Source organism: Antedon bifida, chromosome 3 (genome assembly GCF_963402885.1).
Source record: "Antedon bifida chromosome 3, ecAntBifi1.1, whole genome shotgun sequence".
Classification (NCBI taxonomy): domain Eukaryota; kingdom Metazoa; phylum Echinodermata; class Crinoidea; order Comatulida; family Antedonidae; genus Antedon; species Antedon bifida.
The window spans coordinates 13,085,245-13,104,587 of NC_136228.1; the positions used below are offsets into that span (position 1 = coordinate 13,085,245).

At 32.0% G+C, this 19,343-nt stretch overlaps 2 protein-coding genes and 1 long non-coding RNA gene across 3 annotated transcripts in view; 1 reads left to right on the forward strand and 2 right to left on the reverse strand.

Moving 5' to 3' along the window:
- LOC144838616 (uncharacterized) overlaps nucleotides 1–19,343 on the forward strand; it is a 311,214-nt gene that overhangs the window by 287,635 nt on the left and 4,236 nt on the right. The gene's annotated exons all lie outside the window — the stretch shown is intronic.
- Nucleotides 1,806–19,343, reverse strand: part of LOC144838594 (uncharacterized) — a 61,621-nt gene continuing 44,083 nt past the window's right edge. Inside the window, exons 6-13 of the mRNA XM_078694019.1 lie at nucleotides 6,391–6,522; nucleotides 5,811–5,951; nucleotides 5,011–5,319; nucleotides 4,838–4,905; nucleotides 4,068–4,308; nucleotides 3,590–3,877; nucleotides 3,416–3,494; nucleotides 1,806–3,136 (exon numbers count right to left, since the gene is read on the reverse strand). Coding sequence (XP_078550145.1) covers nucleotides 2,923–3,136; nucleotides 3,416–3,494; nucleotides 3,590–3,877; nucleotides 4,068–4,308; nucleotides 4,838–4,905; nucleotides 5,011–5,319; nucleotides 5,811–5,951; nucleotides 6,391–6,522 — 1,472 coding nt within the window. The 3' untranslated portion in view covers nucleotides 1,806–2,922. The remainder of the gene's footprint in view (nucleotides 3,137–3,415; nucleotides 3,495–3,589; nucleotides 3,878–4,067; nucleotides 4,309–4,837; nucleotides 4,906–5,010; nucleotides 5,320–5,810; nucleotides 5,952–6,390; nucleotides 6,523–19,343) is intronic.
- Nucleotides 10,790–15,391, reverse strand: LOC144838612 (uncharacterized). The gene is made up of 5 exons (XM_078694044.1): nucleotides 15,328–15,391; nucleotides 14,778–15,018; nucleotides 14,305–14,592; nucleotides 14,131–14,209; nucleotides 10,790–11,000 (listed from the first exon to the last, which is right to left on the reverse strand). Exons 1-5 carry the CDS (start codon nucleotides 15,373–15,375, stop codon nucleotides 10,943–10,945), a joined length of 714 nt encoding a protein of 237 aa, XP_078550170.1. The 5' UTR covers nucleotides 15,376–15,391; the 3' UTR covers nucleotides 10,790–10,942.

Consider the following 19,343-nt stretch of genomic DNA (forward strand, 5'->3'; position numbering starts at 1 on the left):
ATCAGGTGGAACAAGTGTGAAAAACGTTTAGCCAACATCTTCACTAAGCTCACAGGTACCAGAATTAGTAGCTAAGTACCAGAATTAGTAGCTGGCTAGTCCTAGTAGTACTCTCATTCAAAACTTAATATTCGATTAGCAAATATACCATAGGCCTAATATTTAAGAATGTGTAACAATGACATTAACAGTTGAATTAGTGAATGTTCGGATTTCCGAAATTGACGTTTGGGGGCGTAAAGATTGGTTTTGGTTGTTGAAGAAGTTATTATAGCAGATAACAATTATATTCTTATTCCTGAAGGTCGATGCCGAATTATGATTTGAATACATGCGGCAAATAAAGCCAGAATAAATAGTTCAGTAGGCATGTTTGTATCATATTAATATATAAAAGTATAAGCTTTAACGTCATACCGTAGGCCTATTTTATTTCTCAAATTGTATTCAGTATAGTATTTAAAAGTAAGTAATTTACTTTAGCTATTTTTATATTTTCCTTGTGCATTTATATATTCTATTTGTTACTTTTAAGTGTATTTTAAGGGGGATGTGGATATAGAGATGCTTGTCACATGTTCATCCCTTTCTTTTTTCTGCCTACATGTTATGTTATGTGTAGTGATAAAGTTTAATAAATAAAAAAAAATAAACGATACAAAGTTCGATCTTATGTTTACGAAATAAAACTGAAACAAGGGAACACCGAGTGCAACCTCATATGTCATATTACTAAGTCAATTATTGGATTCTCTATGATGAGAATCTTTCGTTAATTGTGTGGAGACGATTTGTCTGCTCTCGGGGGATCCACCGTTTTAGTGATTGTGGCCGTAAAATATGTATGCGCACAGCAGTAGCTGAGAGATTGGATCAAATAGTGGACGTCGTATATATAGCCGATTACCATCATTTTAGTGCCCTTGAATTGCAGACTATTTTTGTGACATATACACAGTCAACTCACAACCATTGTTCGCGGATGGACCTGATCCCTGAATCATCGCCAATTGCTTTCTTTTACCACACGGACAACCTGTAATTTTGCAACCCAACTTGGACGTGCTAACGAATCAGAAAGGTATTTTCGACATGGCACAACGACCTATCCTTGCATTCTGGGATTGTTCAAATAGTACAACGTTCAAAGATTGGATATTTGGTTCTAGTACTTGAACCTGGGTTAAAGGGGGTACAGTACCTTTTGAGGATTAACGGTGTATAATTGTTGTGGATGTAAAGCCTGGGAAGGACAATCTTGTTCTTAAGGCCATGTAATGGTAATGGTAATGTAGAAAGATGAATTATAAGTAAACTGGAACGGCCTGTACATAAACTGTGTTTGATTGCAACTGTGAAAGAAAAAAAATTTTTCTTCTAAATAAGATAATATATTACGTAAAAGTCCTTCAGACGTCTGAACATTTAATTACTGTAATATTATTAAATATAGATTGTTTTGTTTCGAATTTCCGAACATTGGCGTTGGGGGTGTGAATATTTTGGTTGTAGAAGAATTGACAGCGAGAAAGTCAGGGTTATCTAATAGTATATATGTGGACGTAAGTTATTATATTATAGTTTGTGCATTCAGACTTTTCCAAAGGATAAAGTACGGCTAAAGTAACTATAACGAGTTCGTTGTATCATCATCCGGATGGATGATACGTAGGCCTATACAAAGGGTTTCCTTGTGTGGTTTTATCAACTCGTGACTATATCTTTTACAAATAATTGTCTTATATTTAACACTTAAATGGAACAGTTATGGTTTTGACATTCATTTGCAAAAATAATCTACAATCATTTAAACGTAAACTTAATTTAAATGTTTCCCTTTTTTGACAGTTTATACTGTACCATAATAATAATTATAATTATTTAAAATGTGTTGTGCATGTGCGCGGACGCAGACGAGAAGTAAGACAGTGAGTTGATCTGGGTCTCCGTATTAAAGTTAATTTAATTAATTAGTTAAATTAAACAGTAGCATTTTCAGTACTAACTAATTAATCAAATCACTAGTTAAAATTAGTTAGCTTTTCTACTATATTAATAACTGTTTAGCAAGCATTTCTTCACGACTCTTTAATGATTGAATTAAATGTCACTAAATAATAAATAATAAAAAATAACCTTAAATATTAATCGGTAGCATTTTACAAACAATGAAATGTAAAACAGTTAAATATGACTAGGAAGACATCATATTTCTGTTATATATGAAGATTATAAGAGATAGCATACAGTGAAATAAGCATTTTTTATCGTTTTGTTTATACTAATTTAATTTTGTATTTATGCCTATTTTGCATTCATAGAAATGTTCGTAAACAGTTATTAAAACACGCTGTATATAATACTTCTAGTTAAAGTTATATACAGCTTTCAAAAGAAATGGTTGCTATATCTATATAATAATTGTATTTTCGTTTCAATCTTACTGTAGAAAGACTACTTCAAAGTGTCTGTTCTAATGATTAATATGGATCTTTCGATTTGCCATGAACAAACTAGGTCATGTCAGTTTATTGTACGGACAAGTTAGGACGCCCTTCCTCGCTCTCCATCTCGACACTTGGTGGCTTGTAAGTTCAGATGATAATCGACCGTCGATTAACATGACCTAGCTTGGTTCAGATCGTCATCGCAAATCTGCAGCTCCTCTTATTTTCTATTTTACATATTTTTATTTAATGCAGTTTATTGGTTAAATCGTTTTGGATAGGAGCACTTGAGAATGGTCGTTTCCTTTGCCAACTACCAGTCTTGTTAATAAAATTGTATTATATTTACATTTTGTTGATTATTTTTAGACTATGCTTAATTATAGCTATAGATTTTCTTCTGTACCTTATGTACTGCAACTACATTTTTTATTTCTTCAGTACTACGGATAACTAAAGGTTTATTCTTCATTTCTCAACCAACTGTATTAACATAAACATGTTCCAGTGCAGGCTTGGTGTTTGCATAAACATGTTCACCAGATGAGGATTCAACAGCAGGTTTAATTCCTTCATACTCACTTTCTTCATAATTCTTAGATAGACTTTGATAATGTGTATCTATTGTGCATACATTTTGTTGAACATCAAATTTAGCAGCGTCTTTTCTTGAATCTATACGTCTAAATCTAAAAGGGACAAAATGTATATATATCAATCAATTAATAAAAAAAAAACAAATTAAAAATAAATATTTTATCCATACCAAAAAACTTAAAACTTAACAGAAAAATAACGAGATTAGTCGAGGCGAAGGTAAACCCTCAAGGCAAGTGTCTTCCGGATTTTTTTAGATTGAGCCTTTACTTTCGCCTCGAGTAATCTCAATCTTTTTCTGTTAAGTTTTAAGTTTTGTGATATGGATGAAATATCAAGCATAGTAACAGTTTCAGTGTGTGATACTATACCGTTTATATATCATCACGATGATAGCAACTGTGATAACTGCCGCGATTAGTGAGCCAATTACAACACCTATGATGCAACCTGGAAAATATAAAAGGACAAATTTTCTTGTTTTATTTACATTACTGGTACTGAATCCAATAAGAATTCCAAACAATGAACTATGTGATACACACCTAGCTTCTTTTGGTCACAATTTGATCCAAAAATGAATTTCTTTGTGTCAGATGTCCCACTAACGTTTAAAAATGATGCCAATACTGTGAATTTATATTCCGTACATGACTCAATTCCTTCACCAAACAAAACTTGAGTTTCTGTAGTATTTCCTTGCTGAAATATTCCACCACCTGACAGTTCATAATGGTAGGTCACATTATAATCTGGGATGTCACATGTAGAAGCTTTCCATTTCATCAGCAAATGTGTTCCATTTGTGAATGGATTGCTTTTTATCGATGGCTCTATTATTATACAGTAACATAGAATATTAAACAGATTTATAATAAATGAATTATACTATATTATGAATTGTTTCAATTGGCCGATATAATTTGTTTCCCCATTTTTTATATATAAACTTGACACTAAATGGCAAACTAGGCCTAGATGTTATATATATATATACTCAGAAATTTAATGACTTAAGCATACCTGATGGTGCTGTTTGTATCAATATGTCCTCTCCCCAATTTCCAGCAATATCCATGTTATTAACAACTCGAGCGTTTACGATATAATCAGTACAACTTGATAATCCTAATATTTCGACTTCTAATTGAGAACTGTTTGTTGTGTTGACTACATCTAGTATATTTCCATTAATGTCCGAGTATTGCACTTGATATCGAAGAATATAGTTACATTGGATTCTATCATAATCACTAGATACAGGCTGAAAATACCAAAACAAATCTAGGTAAGGTTATAAACGACAAATACCGATATTTGGATCTGGATTTGGATACTTGAAACAAATTACTGACCCTTGATAAATCATTTACGTCGTAATTATTAATGTAGTAGTTTCACTGAATTTACAGCACATAATATACATAATGAAAATTTATTGTGCGATGGTAGGCCTACAAATATTTTAATAAATGATTAAAGGTTATTGGATTTGGATTGAATTTTATAAGACACCTACTGAAACTGATATAGGTTATTTGTGTGTTTTTTTTTCTATCAATTTGTTCTCATTAATTAATAAAAATCAAATGATCTTAAAGTGCTTTTTTGGTCTAAATTAGTCAATTTCGCTCTCCCGAAATAATAGTTCCGACAAACGACAGGAATTTATTCAGGTGTTATATAATACCGTTTATAAACGCCATGTGACTCATAATTGTCTAATCAAATGATAGGAATTTATTAAGGTGTTATAATGAATACCAATAACGTATTAAACAAGAATAAAATACCTTTAACTTCACGATAATCTGATTTTCGTCAACGGTTTTTAATCCTATCTCAGGTTCTTCCAAAGGTTCTATATCATATGTAATACAACTGATTAGAACATACGCTACATTGGTAAATCGATTTTATAGTATAGTATAAATTATTTAATGATTTGTTGAAAATTAGAGCTTACTTGTACATATGGTGTTTGTTAATCCGATTGTACTTATTGATCCATCTACCTCAGTACCACCAACCATCCTAGAAAACTGAGAGTAGAATTGAACTTGAGTGTTTGGGATGAGATTATCAATAACTATAGATAAATCATTACCTGATTCAATTATTGATATAAATGAATTAATTTGCGATGATTTATACGAAAGCTTCCGTTTTGTAATTGTTCCTGTTCCATAGTCTTCGCCGGGAATCCAAGTGACGTCAAACGTTAGAGTAGTTGTTGTCTGCTTTACCGTTGGTGGTTCAGAACGGTACGGTAATGCTAATTATGAAAAAAACCGAAATCGGACTGTTTAAACATAAAATATGTTTTTTTTTTAATCTACCGTATCATCTGCATAATTATTTAATTAGATGTTTTTACTCAATTGGTAGTCGGGTGTATAAAGATAGGGACTGATGATTTTTAAAATATATTGATTAGATATTTGCATGGCAAGAAAATTAGAATAATTGATAACAACATACGGGAAATGTTTATGTGGAACAATTTGTCGATAAGCAAGTGTAACTATACGCAATTAAAAACATTGAAAACATTTTTGTTATTCTTGCATAGTTGCCTTTGTGTGAATTTTCGAAATAAGAATCAAATTAACTGCATGCTGTACTTGATCCTCTGTAGGCAAACTGTAAAGGACTATGTGGTACAACGGAAGAGGTAAGACGTTTAATAGTTTTTGTAAACACACCCCACTGAAAATGCATCAGGTAAATCCGCATAGTTTAATATATCTTATTGTGTGTTGTTACCTATGCTGCAGTTTGGTCCGGCCCAAGCCTCATGACATCCATTAGTACAACTTCCATCTCGATTACAATCTGCAGAGTCTTTGCAGTGACATGGGAAATTACACAACACACCAAAGAATCCAGAGGAACACGACACAGGTTCTTTAAATACCAAGCATATATTTTTATTCTATGATAATTAAGTGAAATTATACTTTCTAATCCCTGGTACTCTTTATCAACATAGATAATGATTGCTACTGATGTAAAGTACAAGCTGATAACCAGATTTACGTTCGGTTGTAGCAAATATTGGATTTGGGCATGGCTGGAGGGTGGCTGAGTGAATCTTCGTTCTAAATACGAAGGGTTCTGGTTTAATGCTATTATATAGTGTAGGTGTGTATACTTTGACGGACATAATAAATAAATTCTAAATCATATATGATATTCTACAAACAAATTATTAAATTTTAAATGAACGGGGAAACCTGTAAAATTGTTTTTAAAAAAGCCGCCACAACCGAGACTCGAACTTAGAATATTGTATCTCACTTTCATGGTCAGAAGAAAGAAAAAAAATTATCGAAATCTATATTACCTAAACATTTGTCGCCTGTGTAACCAGACGAACATGTTGACCCGGAAGCACATCCTGTTACTTGATTACAAACGCTATCGTCACAGTGACATTTTTGCCGACATTCTGCTCCATAGTATCCAGCCACACACGCTGTAATAAATGAAACAGTAGTTCAGGTTTTGTCAGTGGAGTAAAAATTAAAAATTAAGCAAAATAATAAAACTACACTTAGCCTAATCTAGTAACTAGACAAATTAGAATACACTAATTCGCTCTTCATGGTTGCTCTGTCAAGTAGACGTTGGCATGAGAAATTGACGTCTGGTTTTGTTTTCGAGTATAAATTTAAATCTGTATCAAAAATATTTAATTTTTATTTTGATAGTAATTAAAATCGATGAATTATTTTCAATTATTAACCTGTAGTGCAATCGTTTCCTGCAAAACCATTGATGCACGAACAACCAACTGGATCAGGTGGACATAAAAGAGATCCTTGGCAATCTCCACCATTAGTAGAACACACAGTTAGGCAGTCACGACCCCATTTGTTATTTCCACAACCTGTTACAAAAAATTCTAGTGCTAAGATCATATTTTTCATAAAATTAAATGGCAACATAGCGCCAAAAAACATACAGTATGCCTATCAGTAGGCTAAGAACAAATTTAGGCTAAAATAGTTATTTTAAAGTTTTTACGTTTTGTAAAAATAATTTATATATAATTTAAAAACATAAAACCAGGTCATTCCTTGTCTTAAATAGTAAATTATAAAAAAATTGAGAAACAATGCAATGCATCTAAATAGCTGGCGTACCTCTCTCGTGGACGGTCTTTAGGCCTAGCCTAACGGTTTACGATGAAATCGGTCGCGTCTGAAATCGGTCGCGTTTGAAATCGGTCGCGATAAAATCAACTTCCGGTATTTTATATGGCGCGCCGCTAGAGCTATACTTTTGATGATATCGGTCGCGTTTGAAATCGGTCGCGTTTGAAATCGGTCGCGCTATTTTGTATGGATCGAGCGGGATGCATGCTAGAGCGGGATATACATTTTTCGTTTATATAGATTTAATTGATATTTTTTAGGAACTAGATTATTTATGTGGATATTTTTTACTTGGTTAATAAATATTTATTATCAATCATTAAATAATTTTTTTTTTTTGTATTTCACAGGTCTCGGAGAAGGATTGTGTCTTTTCAAAATGGCCATTTCTAAACACGTTTAAATATTATATATTAATTAGGCATAATGTTATATTAGGCATATAATAATTTACCTCTATTTATATGTACTGTAATTAATATATTATATAGTGAATATACGTCTGTCGTGTCTTTTATTATGCAAACAATTACGTAAAAGAGAACAATTTATTTAAAAACAATAATGTTTACAATATAGCCCGTAAAGCCAGCGTATCTATTTTTATACTTATGCATACTGTGGCAGATTATATATCCATGTCGTTAACAACATACTATTCGATCACCTTATTTTTATTTCTATTTTATTAATTTCCGTTAAGTAGGATATTATTAGGTGTATAATGATTATTGTTGAGGCAAATCACGTGTATATTTTTATTTCTAATGTTTAAAATAGTTTTTAGTAAAATGATCATTATATGCGGATGGTTAAAAGGCGAGAATACTGAAATAAACCCCCGAATAAGCCATATCGGTGATGCGCCTTCTATGATCGTGCAGCTGTTTCCTCTAACAATACGTTATTTTGCTGACGGGGTTTCCCCTTTTTAAAAAACACGCACTTGTTAGTGTGTCAAACCATGGACAAAATACGTACGATCGTTGTCCATGGCGAGTAAAGATGACGTCTATTACTAATAACCATACGTTTGAAACGTCTATAGGCCTCCTGCACGTGTTTTTGTGAAACGATCCAATGAGCTATAGATGCTCGACGCGATTATGAGATCATGTTCATTCATTCATTCATTCTCTATTTAGCCTTTAAAATCGAAATACATTTAAAACATAGGTAACCAAATCAAGACACGTGGAAATATAAGAAGGCAAGGATAAGCAAAAGAAATTAAAGTCGCTGTAGCTCACAGGCTTGCTTATCCATATTAATTCCGAATAAAGCACTTTTTCTATAATTTACGTATATACGTCGGCGATACTATAGATTTTAATTTGAATATCTTTTATTTCTTCATTTATAATAATCATTTAATGTAAATAAGTAAGTGCAACTCAGTCTCACATTCGTACGCCGTTCGTAAATCTAAATGTTTAAATATCAGTGCAGATTACCTCTTTGAGAATCGTGTCCACCTTTATTATCCATACATTATTATTCTCATATCTATCATTGTACATCATAGTCCTACTGTAGGCCGGTAGATTGATTTATAACGGCATATTCTCTATATAATATATTAATTACAGTACATATAAATAGAGGTAAATTATTATATGCCTAATATAATATTTAAACGTGTTTAGAAATGGCCATTTTGAAAAGACACAGTTCTTCTCCGAGACCTGTGAAATACAAAAAAAAAATTAATTTAATGATTGATAATAAATATGTATTAACCAAGTAAAAAATATCCACATAAATAATCTAGTTCCTAAAAAATATCAATTAAATCTATATAAACGAAAAATGTATATCCCGCTCTAGCATGCATCCCGCTCGATCCATACAAAATAGCGCGACCGATTTCAAACGCGACCGATTTCAAACGCGACCGATATAATCAAAAGTATAGCTCTAGTGGCGCGCCATACAAAATACCGGAAGTTGATTTTATCGCGACCGATTTCAAACGCGACCGATTTCAAGCGCGACCGATTTCATCTGACACCAGCCTAACTAGGCTTAGTTTTGTAGGCCGAGCTGATAATCAGCAGTAAAGTACGAAGATCGTACGCTAGATATATGCCTAGCCTGACGTCTAGTTGCTGCATTAATTGTCTTTCTGTTTTTGCCAGAATCCGTTAATACAGGTGGAGGAAAACTCGATATTTTCGTTGAAAATGTACGATTCTTCCATTTGTTTTGGCCGTGACAATCACAGAAGAAACACGAAGATATCAATCCGCGCGAAATGCATATTAGGATTTAAAGCGGGCTGCTTAAATTATTCAATATTAAAATCGACTTATTTTTCACATTTTTAACCGTTTAAAGACGAGAAAAGTTATCGCAATAGGACCAAATACGTAGGGAATGGGACTGTCACTGAGTCCAAAGAATGTTTTTATGTTTTAATATTCTGTCAATTGTAATAGATAGGCCTAGTTAGTAGGCCTACATTTTTGTATCTATCAACAATAGCTATTGCCTGCATACTTAAATACCAATACAATCTATGTTTTAAAATGATTTAAATTACCATCTTTACAACTGATGCCTTCAAATCCTGCTGGGCAAATACATAAACCCGTCTTATCATCACACACTCCGCCATTATAACACACGGGACAGTCCATTTCACAATCTGGAGGATTCCATTTTGGTGAAGGACAAGCTATTAATTAATAATTTATAATTTATTTGTGGAATCATGGAAAAATAATATTTCTCCATGGTGGAATATAATAACACTTTTTATGATAATGTGTCTTTTCTGTAAACCAAATTTTAGAGTCAATGTTTTCTTAGAACCAATTATTGTAAAGTAAACTTTAAAATGTATGCAACAATCGTACACAAATTGATTTCAAAATGATCACTTGTGCAAATGGATATCAATCAAGTTTACAATCAGCTAGGCTTGATCCTTTTCTTGATTTGTCATTGTATTCAGTAATACATGCAGTTCCAGGTACATTGCCGATGATTATATTTTATAGAAAGGCTGGAAACCAGACATACCTCTAACAATCAGTCTCATGATACCATGGTTATTATCCGGGCTATCACCTGTATAACATTCAAATACGCCATCATCTTGCATCCGTATGTTCTCAATCACAGCAGACGTTTTACCCCTCAGATTGTGTATTTCATCACCATAATTATGTCTCCAACGTAAATCGTTAAGATCCCCACCTTTACTGAGATTGATAGTGGCAGACTCTCCAATACCGACTGTTATGGTTCTATACTCCATTTTAATATTGGCTGTAAATAATACCAGTGTAAACTAATAGTAGTACTAATATTATATGCTGGTGTGTTATTTTGTAGTTAAAAACTATCATACAATTTTGATCTCCATAAAAATACAAGATAAGATGAGATACATCAAGCCATTACTCACCAGAAGCGGATGTCAGCACAATTGCTGAGTTGGCGATAACACCATTTTTGTTGGCCTCAAATGAAAAGACACCAACTCCTTCTGCAGCCTGTAATCCACTAACACCTAGATACGTAAAATCTGCGTGTAATCGGTATTCAATTTTACTTTCAGTGGAAAATATTTTACCGTTTGGCATAGCTGTCGTTTTCACCCTAAGGCTGGGACCTGTAAAATTACCAGTATCAGTCCAGGTCACATTGTCTTTCCCATCGATGTTCTTGTATAATATTCCAACTGATAAATCTGTAATATCTCTGTCGTCTTCAAGTGCGTATCCACGAAACTCACTGTTGAGATTTCCAACCAGTGGTGTTGTTGAAAATGTTGTTATATCTAATGGATCTTTAAAAAATAAAATATATATTAATTTAATTTTTAATGAAGTTAAAGTCAATCTAATTGGATAGGCCTAAATAATATTAATGTTGAATTGCCTCGGAAAGTGTCGTCTGACAAATTGTGTACACGAATACAGTTATACATGTGGATCAGGCCTATTATAAAAAATTGTGACACCCTGTTTTCAGATTGGTATGCTTATGATTTGGTCTTACTATTCATGGCTGAACCGTTTCCTCTGGAAATGATTACGTCCGCACACAAAATAATAGCCACGTACATTTCAATAACAATTTGCAGTCAGACAATTGTCAACTAACGAATGAATAATAAAAGCCACATTTCCAAAAAATGTAAGCAAACCTGTATACAAAACATACCAGAGAATCCGGAATGAAACATCAAATAGAGAGTAACAAGCAGGCGAAATAAGTGTGGAAAACGTTTACCAAACATCTCCACTAAAGCTCTCACAACAATTTCGCGTGTGTATGGCCTACCAGAATTATTAGTAGCTGGCTAGTCCTATTGGTACGCACAACATCTAACACTCACTAGTTGGTTAGCATAAATTGCCATAATACTTAAGAATGTGATAGAATTGCAATTAGCACTGAATTAGTGAATGTTCGTCACATATAATAATACAAAGTGTTTCCCTATTCGGTTATCAACCCGTGGCCTTATCTAATAATTTTCATTTATTTACTCATACGCAAAACAGAATATATGTAAACAATTCAAGTAGTTTGTAATTTTAATTAATTATTATACAAATGGTTTTGTAAATAGATGATTTAACAAAAAACAATGTCTTTAATAATGTTTGTTTATATTAATGTTCAGTAACTATAGTAAGAAAGTAATGCAAACAGATGTTATAACAAAAATGCAAAATAAAATTTAAATGAATGTGGTTTAACAAAAATAATGTCCAGTAATGGTATCATACTAACGGTTACAATTATAAGGATATAAAAGAGGAAACAAATAAAATAATTAAAAAATGGTAGAACATGTTTAGACATTATGTAATCATTATTATTCATGAAACATTGAATGAATAAAGGTGGTAGAGAATCACAAAAGACAAAAACACAATTCAAGTAGCCTCGCATTTAAGGTATATATACATCACTTAAATGGAACAATCATGGTGCTGACATTCATTCGTGAAGAATGCCTACGGCAATCTACAATCAATTAAATGTATACCTAATTCATTTTTTTGTTGACATTTTATACTGTAGATAATATTATTATTGTTTAACATGTGTATTTTTGTATGTGTACAGCCAGTTTAATTTATTTGATTTGACGGTATAGCTTCCGTGAATGTTTATATTATGTTTAGGTTCCGCTATATAAAGAAATCCAACATAATAATTATATTATCGAAAATTATTGACTATGGTTTTTATTTGTATGTTTTTGGTTGACCAACTCTAGAAAATGTGTTCAGCACCAATTTGGTTTTTGTTGACTTTCAAATTTGTTTGTTTTGTTATTAGTAGAAAATTGAAGAAATACAATATTAATAAATACATATTGATAAAAAAGATAAAGATCTTGTAGTAAATGCCATTTGATTTCAGTTTCAGTTCCTGATTCATAGCGGTACATTAAAAAACAAGTTAACCAATGTTTGAAAAAACAGTATTAATTCTAAAGGTTTTTTTTTATTTTAAACATTTATTAATTAGTGACATTTAATTTAGTCGTTGAAAATAACCAGTCGTTTGCCTAGGTAGGTAAATTATAATATAAAACATATTAACATCTCAATTTTATGTTTAAATTGTCCGCTTTCAGATTGGATTGTTTTTTATAATAGAAACAAAGACATGCAAGCATAAGATAAACATACACAGTATTATACCAGGTAAGTAAAACACAAATACATTAAAGCCATATTTTGTTTAATGCATTCTAAGTTATATGTTTGTAAAATGCTACCGATTAATAATTAAGGCTAGTTTTTAATTTAAACATTTATTAATTCAATCATTGAGAGACGTGAACAAAGTGCTAGCTAGACAGAACTTATTAATTATTATTAATATAGTAGAAAAGCTAGAATTGTAACTAGTAATTTGACCAATCCTACTGTTGTAAAAAAATAGTACAAGGACGATATAATGTTCATAATAGTTTTGTTTATATGTGGAGATTAATATCAGAGATACCTACATTGAAATTTTACCCCGAACAAAGTTAATTTCAGGAACACAAAATAAGGATTACTAGGTGGGATTAAGCATGTTTGATCTTTTTATGATTTGGTTATAGTAATTTTTATAGTAATTTCATTTTGTACTTCTTTGTTCATAGAAATGTCCATTAAAATCGCTTATATATTTCTTCTAGTTAAAGTTAGGCCTATATACAGCTTTTAAAAGAAATGGTTGTATCCTAAAGCGAATTGTTATATCTATATAATAATTGTAGTTTTGTTTAAATCTTATTGTAGAACGACTACTTCAAAGTGTCTGTTCTAATGATTAATTATGGATCTTTCGATTTGCGATGACCCAACTAGGTCATGTCAGTTCATTGTACGGACAAGTCGGGACGCCCTTCCTCGCTCTCCACCTTAACACTTGGTGGCTTGTAAGTTCAGATGACAACCGACCGTCGATTGACATGACCTAGCTTGTTTCAGCTCCTCATCGCAAATCAGGAGCGCCTTATTCTTATTTTCTATTTTACAGATTTTTTTTTTTACTGCAGTTTTTTTTATTTATTGGTTAAATCGTTTTGGATAGGAGCACTTGAGAATGATCGTTATGTATTATATTTACATTTTGTTGATTATTTTTAGACTATGCTTAATTAGCTATAGATTTTCTTCTACCTATCTATACGTCTAAATCTAAACGGGACAAAATGTATAGCTTATCATCAATCAATCAATTTATTTTATTTCGGAAATATTTCATCCATATCAAAAAACATAACATAAAAAGAACGAGATTACTCGTGGCGAAATTAAAGGATCAAGGCAAGTGTCTTACGGGTTTTTCAGATTGATCCTTTACCTTCGCCTCTAGTAATCTTTTTCTGTTAAGTTTTAAGTTTTGTGATATGGATGAAATATCAAGCATAGTAACAGTTTCAGTGTGTGATACTATACCGTTGAAATATCATCACGATGATAGCAACTGTGATAGCTGCCGCTATTAGTGAGCCAATTACAACACCTATGAAGTCACCTGGAAAATATAAAAGGACAAATGTTCTTGTTTTATTTACATTTCTGGTACTAAATCCAATAATAATTCCAAACAATGAACTATGTAATACACACCTTGTTTCTTTTGGTCACAATTTGGTCCAAAAATGAATTTCTTTGTGTCAGATGTCCCACTAACGTTTAAAAATGATGCCAATACTGTGAATGTATATTCTGTACATGACTCAATTCCTTCACCAAACAAAACTTGAGTTTCTGTAGTATTTCCTTGCTGAAATATTCCACCACCTGACAGTTCATAATGGTAGGTCACCTGATAGTCAGGAATGTCACATGTAGAAGCGTTCCATTTCATCAGTATATGTGTTCCATTTGTGAATGGATTGCTTTTTATCGATTGCTCTATTATTGTAACATAGAATATTAAACAGATTTATAATAAATGAATTATACTATACATTAAGAATTGTTTCAATTGGCCGATATTATTTTTTACCCATTTTTTTATATATAAACTTTACACTAAATGACTAACTAAGCCTAAATGTTAGTAAAATACACTCACACATTTAATGATTTAAGCATACCTGATGGTGCTGTTTTTATCAATATGTCCTCTCTCCAATTTCCAGCAATATCCATGTTATTAACAACTCGAGCATTTACGACATAAGCAGTACAACTTGATAATCCTGATAGTTGAACTTTTAATTGAGAACTGTTTGTTGTGCTGACTACATTTAGTATAGTTCCATCTATGTCCGAGTATTGCACTTGATATCGAAGAATATAGTTACACTGGATTGTATCATAATCACTAGATACAGGCTGAAATACAGAAAAAAGACAAATACCGTTATTTGAATCTGATACTGGTAACCAATTTCTGTTTGATAATATGTTATATTGTAAGTACAAACAATTAGAGAATACTTTACAACTTTTCTTGCTTGAAACTTACTTAGTTCATTTACAAATACCAATAACGTAACGTATACGGTACTTCATAAAACACACATTCACTACTTAAATTAGACTTTCTAGTAGGCCTCCTAGTTCCGTAATAATGAATTTGTTGATTGTGGAACTTACGATAATGAAGAACAAACAAGAACAATAAAAACATCTCTAGTGTACCTTTAAACTCACTATCATCTGATTATCTCCAATGGTTTTTAATTCCATCTCCGGTTCTTCTAAAGGCTCTATATCATAATATGTAACACAACGGATTAGAACTGACATACAAAATACAACGTGGGGTGCTATGGTAGATATCATAATACTTTTTCTAACAACAAAGAATAAATAAAGAAATATCTCATATAATCCAACAAAAAGCTAGCATACTGTAAAACAAGTAAAAATTAATAATCTATGAATGATAAAATCCTTAAAACAAATTTTGGCAATCTTTTATTTCTAGAATTAATAAATAGATCTATAGATACTAGATTTATAAAATCAGTTGACGCGTTCCTGATTACATGGCTTGGCAGTTTGTTAACTGATTATCTGTAATGTTAGATCTTGCCTGAGCATATTGTGTTGGTTGATCCAAGTGTACTTCTTGGTCCCTCTACCTCAATACCACCAACCATCTTCGAAAACTGAGAGTAGAATTGAACTTGCGTATTTGGGACGAGTTTGTCAATGACAATAAATAAATCATTATATGATTCAGTTATTGATATAAATGAATCCATCTCCGATGATTTATAAGAAAGCTTTCGTTTTGTAATTGTTCCTGTTCCATAATCTTCACCAAGAATCCAAGTGACGTCAAATGTTATACTTGTTACTGCCTGGTTTACAACAGTTGGTGGTTTAAAGTTGTATGGTAATGCTATTTATGAAAATAGAAAACACACTGGACTATTAAAACAGAATACATGTATGCCTAGGTGTTGTTCTGCCGTATAACCTTTACTAAATCATCTGCATATCTAATTAGATGGTTTTACTCGCTTTATAGTCAGATGTATAGAGACTATAATGACGGATGACTTCAGAGATATAGATAACATATGGGCAAGGCAATTGAGAATAATTGATAGAGAAACATACGAGAAATGTTCATGTGGAGCAATTTGTCGATAAGCAAGTGTAACTATGATTATTACTATGAATTTGTTTGTGTGTGCATTATAATTCAATTAATTTGTTATTCTCTTTATGTGTATATAATCATGTTTTAAATGTTTTTTATATTTACATAATTGTATTTTGTAGTTTTTGTAGGGCTGTGGACACTCGCATGTTTTGTGCGCATTGTTGCTTTCGCATAACGAATAACGAATAATGAATAAATAAAACTGTACGACATTAAAAACATGGAAACATTTGATGATCCTAGTTGCCTATTGTGAATGTTTTTTAATGGAAATCAAATTAACTGCATCTTCAGTTATACCATGTGATACTACAGAGAAAAGGCAAGATGTTTAATATATTTATTTAATTAACTTTCGTGACAAAATATTTAACATTACTAATCTCTCTCTCCCCGATAATTCATCAGGCTACTTTGAATAGCTGAACGTATATGACATATATAGTTTAATGTCGTGTAGTTACCTATGCTGCAGTTTGGTCCAGCCCAAGCTTCGTGGCATCCATTAGAACAACCACCATCTCGATTACAACCTGCCGAAGCTTTGCAGTGGCATGGGAAATTACACAAATCACCAAAGGATCCGGATGAACATGACGGAGGCTCTTTAGAAACCAAGAATAATATCATTAGCAATTTCAATGTACTGTACAGTATAAATGATTGTGTAAAAGTAAAAGAAAACTTAATTGAGTAGAAACTCAGTTACCGAAAAATATGCATAGAATTGAAAACAAGTTTAATTTTCTCCCTTTGTCCCATTATATTGTTCGGACTGATTTAGAAACAATTGTTGTGGGTGTATCGCCGTTCAAATGATTCAGTGGTAAATTTTGAATCGCCCAAAAGAATCTTATTTTATTAATATACTACCTAAACACGTGTCTCCTGTGTAACCAGACAAACATTTTGAACCGGAAATGCATCCTGTTGTTTGATTACAAACGCCATTGTCACAGTTACATTTTTGACGACAATCTGATAAATAGTATCCAGCATCGCACACTGGAAAACATGAAACAATTGTAGTTTTAAATACTTACATCTTATCTAATATTAAAAACTGTAAAAATCAATCTTATACAGAAAATAATAAAACAAAACAACTATACGATTAGTAATAATAATAATACTGAGATATGATACAAATAGTACGAACGGTAATCACGATGATAGATGCAGTGAAGCGATATCAATAGTATCAGCCGATTCTGCTACTGTCAAGAGGTATCTATCTGTTAAACTATATGTACAGCATTTCTGCAGACAGCAACGTATATAACTTGCTATAGTTTTATAGATAGATACCTCTTACAGTAGCAGAATCGGGTCCTAGTATATATGAATTAGCCTAAAGGCAAAATTCGATATATCCCTCCTAACACCTATCGAAAACCAGTATACTAATCAAGTTTAGTTAGATAAGTATTTAGGTTATAGTCTAGGATATTTTGGAAGGTTGCATTTTTTTTTGCTATATTTGATAAAATTTGGATATGTTGTAGAATAGACATCACTGAATCCAAAAAGTATTTGCTCCATTTTTTTTTTCATACGCAAGGGGGGTTGGCAGCCATTTCAAAATGGCCGCCATTTTGAAAAAAATTGTTTAAAATATTGTAAGTTTATGACATTAAAAGATGTTATCGAGATAGAAATCCAATCAAAAAAGTAACAATAAATGTTCAAATAATATTTCACATCATTTTTGTAACTGAACAAGCCAAAATGGCTGCCATTATGCCCAAAATGGCTGCCATTTTATCCAACACGGCCACCATTTTATCTAAAATGGCCACATATATCAATCAAATAATTTTTTAAACTTTTATACACATATATTTGGTAAAAATTAGATATGTTGTAGAATAGACATCACTGAATCCAAAAAGTATTTGCTCCATTTTTTTTTCATACGCAAGGGGGATTGGCAGCCATTTCAAAATGGCCGCCATTTTGGACAAAATTGTTTCAAATATTGTAAAGATGTTATCGAGATAGAAATTCAATCATAAAAGTAACAATAAATGTTCAAATAATATTTCACATCATATTTGTAACTGAACAAGTCAAAATGGCCACCATTATGCCCAAAATGGCTGTCATTTTAACCAATATAGCTACCATTTTATCTAAAATTGCCACATATATCAATCAAATATTTTTTTATTCACCTATATTTACAATTGGATATGTTGTACTGTAGAATAGACATCACTGAATCCAAAAAGTATTTGCTCCATTTTGTGTTTATAGGAAAGGGGGGTTGGCAGCAATTTCAAAATGGTCGCCATTTTTGACAAATTTTTTTTCAATATTGTAAGTTTATGGCATTAAAAGAAGTTTTATCGAGATGGAAATTTAGTCATATAAGTAACAATAAATGTTCAAATAATATTTCACATCATTTGTGTAACAGAACAATGGCTGACATTTCAACCAAAATGGCCGCCATTTTATCTGAAATGGCCACATAATAAAATTGTTTTTTCTTTAACTTTGATTAAATACATGGGCTATAAAGGAACCAACATAACAACATAATAATATTTGTGTTTAATTACTTTACTTATTTGTCGTCACTTTTGTCATCACTATCACTGTCCGAATCGGATGTAGACAACAATGATCATATATTGTGACAGTTATTCTCGTCTGTTTCGCATTTACACATCTCGGTTATTGTAGATTGTTTTTCTTGCACGTGCATGTATTATGGGAACATGTACTTAAACATGAACACCGTATTAGCTCCACAACTGCTTCTGGAGCAGTTTGCTTCTCGTATAATACTGGTCTTAGTTTGCCGTATAAATCAGCCAAGTTTTGGCATGGATCGGGAATTATTAGGTCAATAGTTACTTGGCTCCATATATTGGCCTGGAGATGTGCACGTAGTATGTGCCGTTGCAACGCTCTAGATGTTGGTGGCAATTTTTCCACACCTTGATTATTTGGCAGTGTTTTGAACCGTTTCCATCTCGGGGTTGATGAATCTGTGGCTGACACCCTTTTAGTTTTAATAAGACCGCGCAGAAAC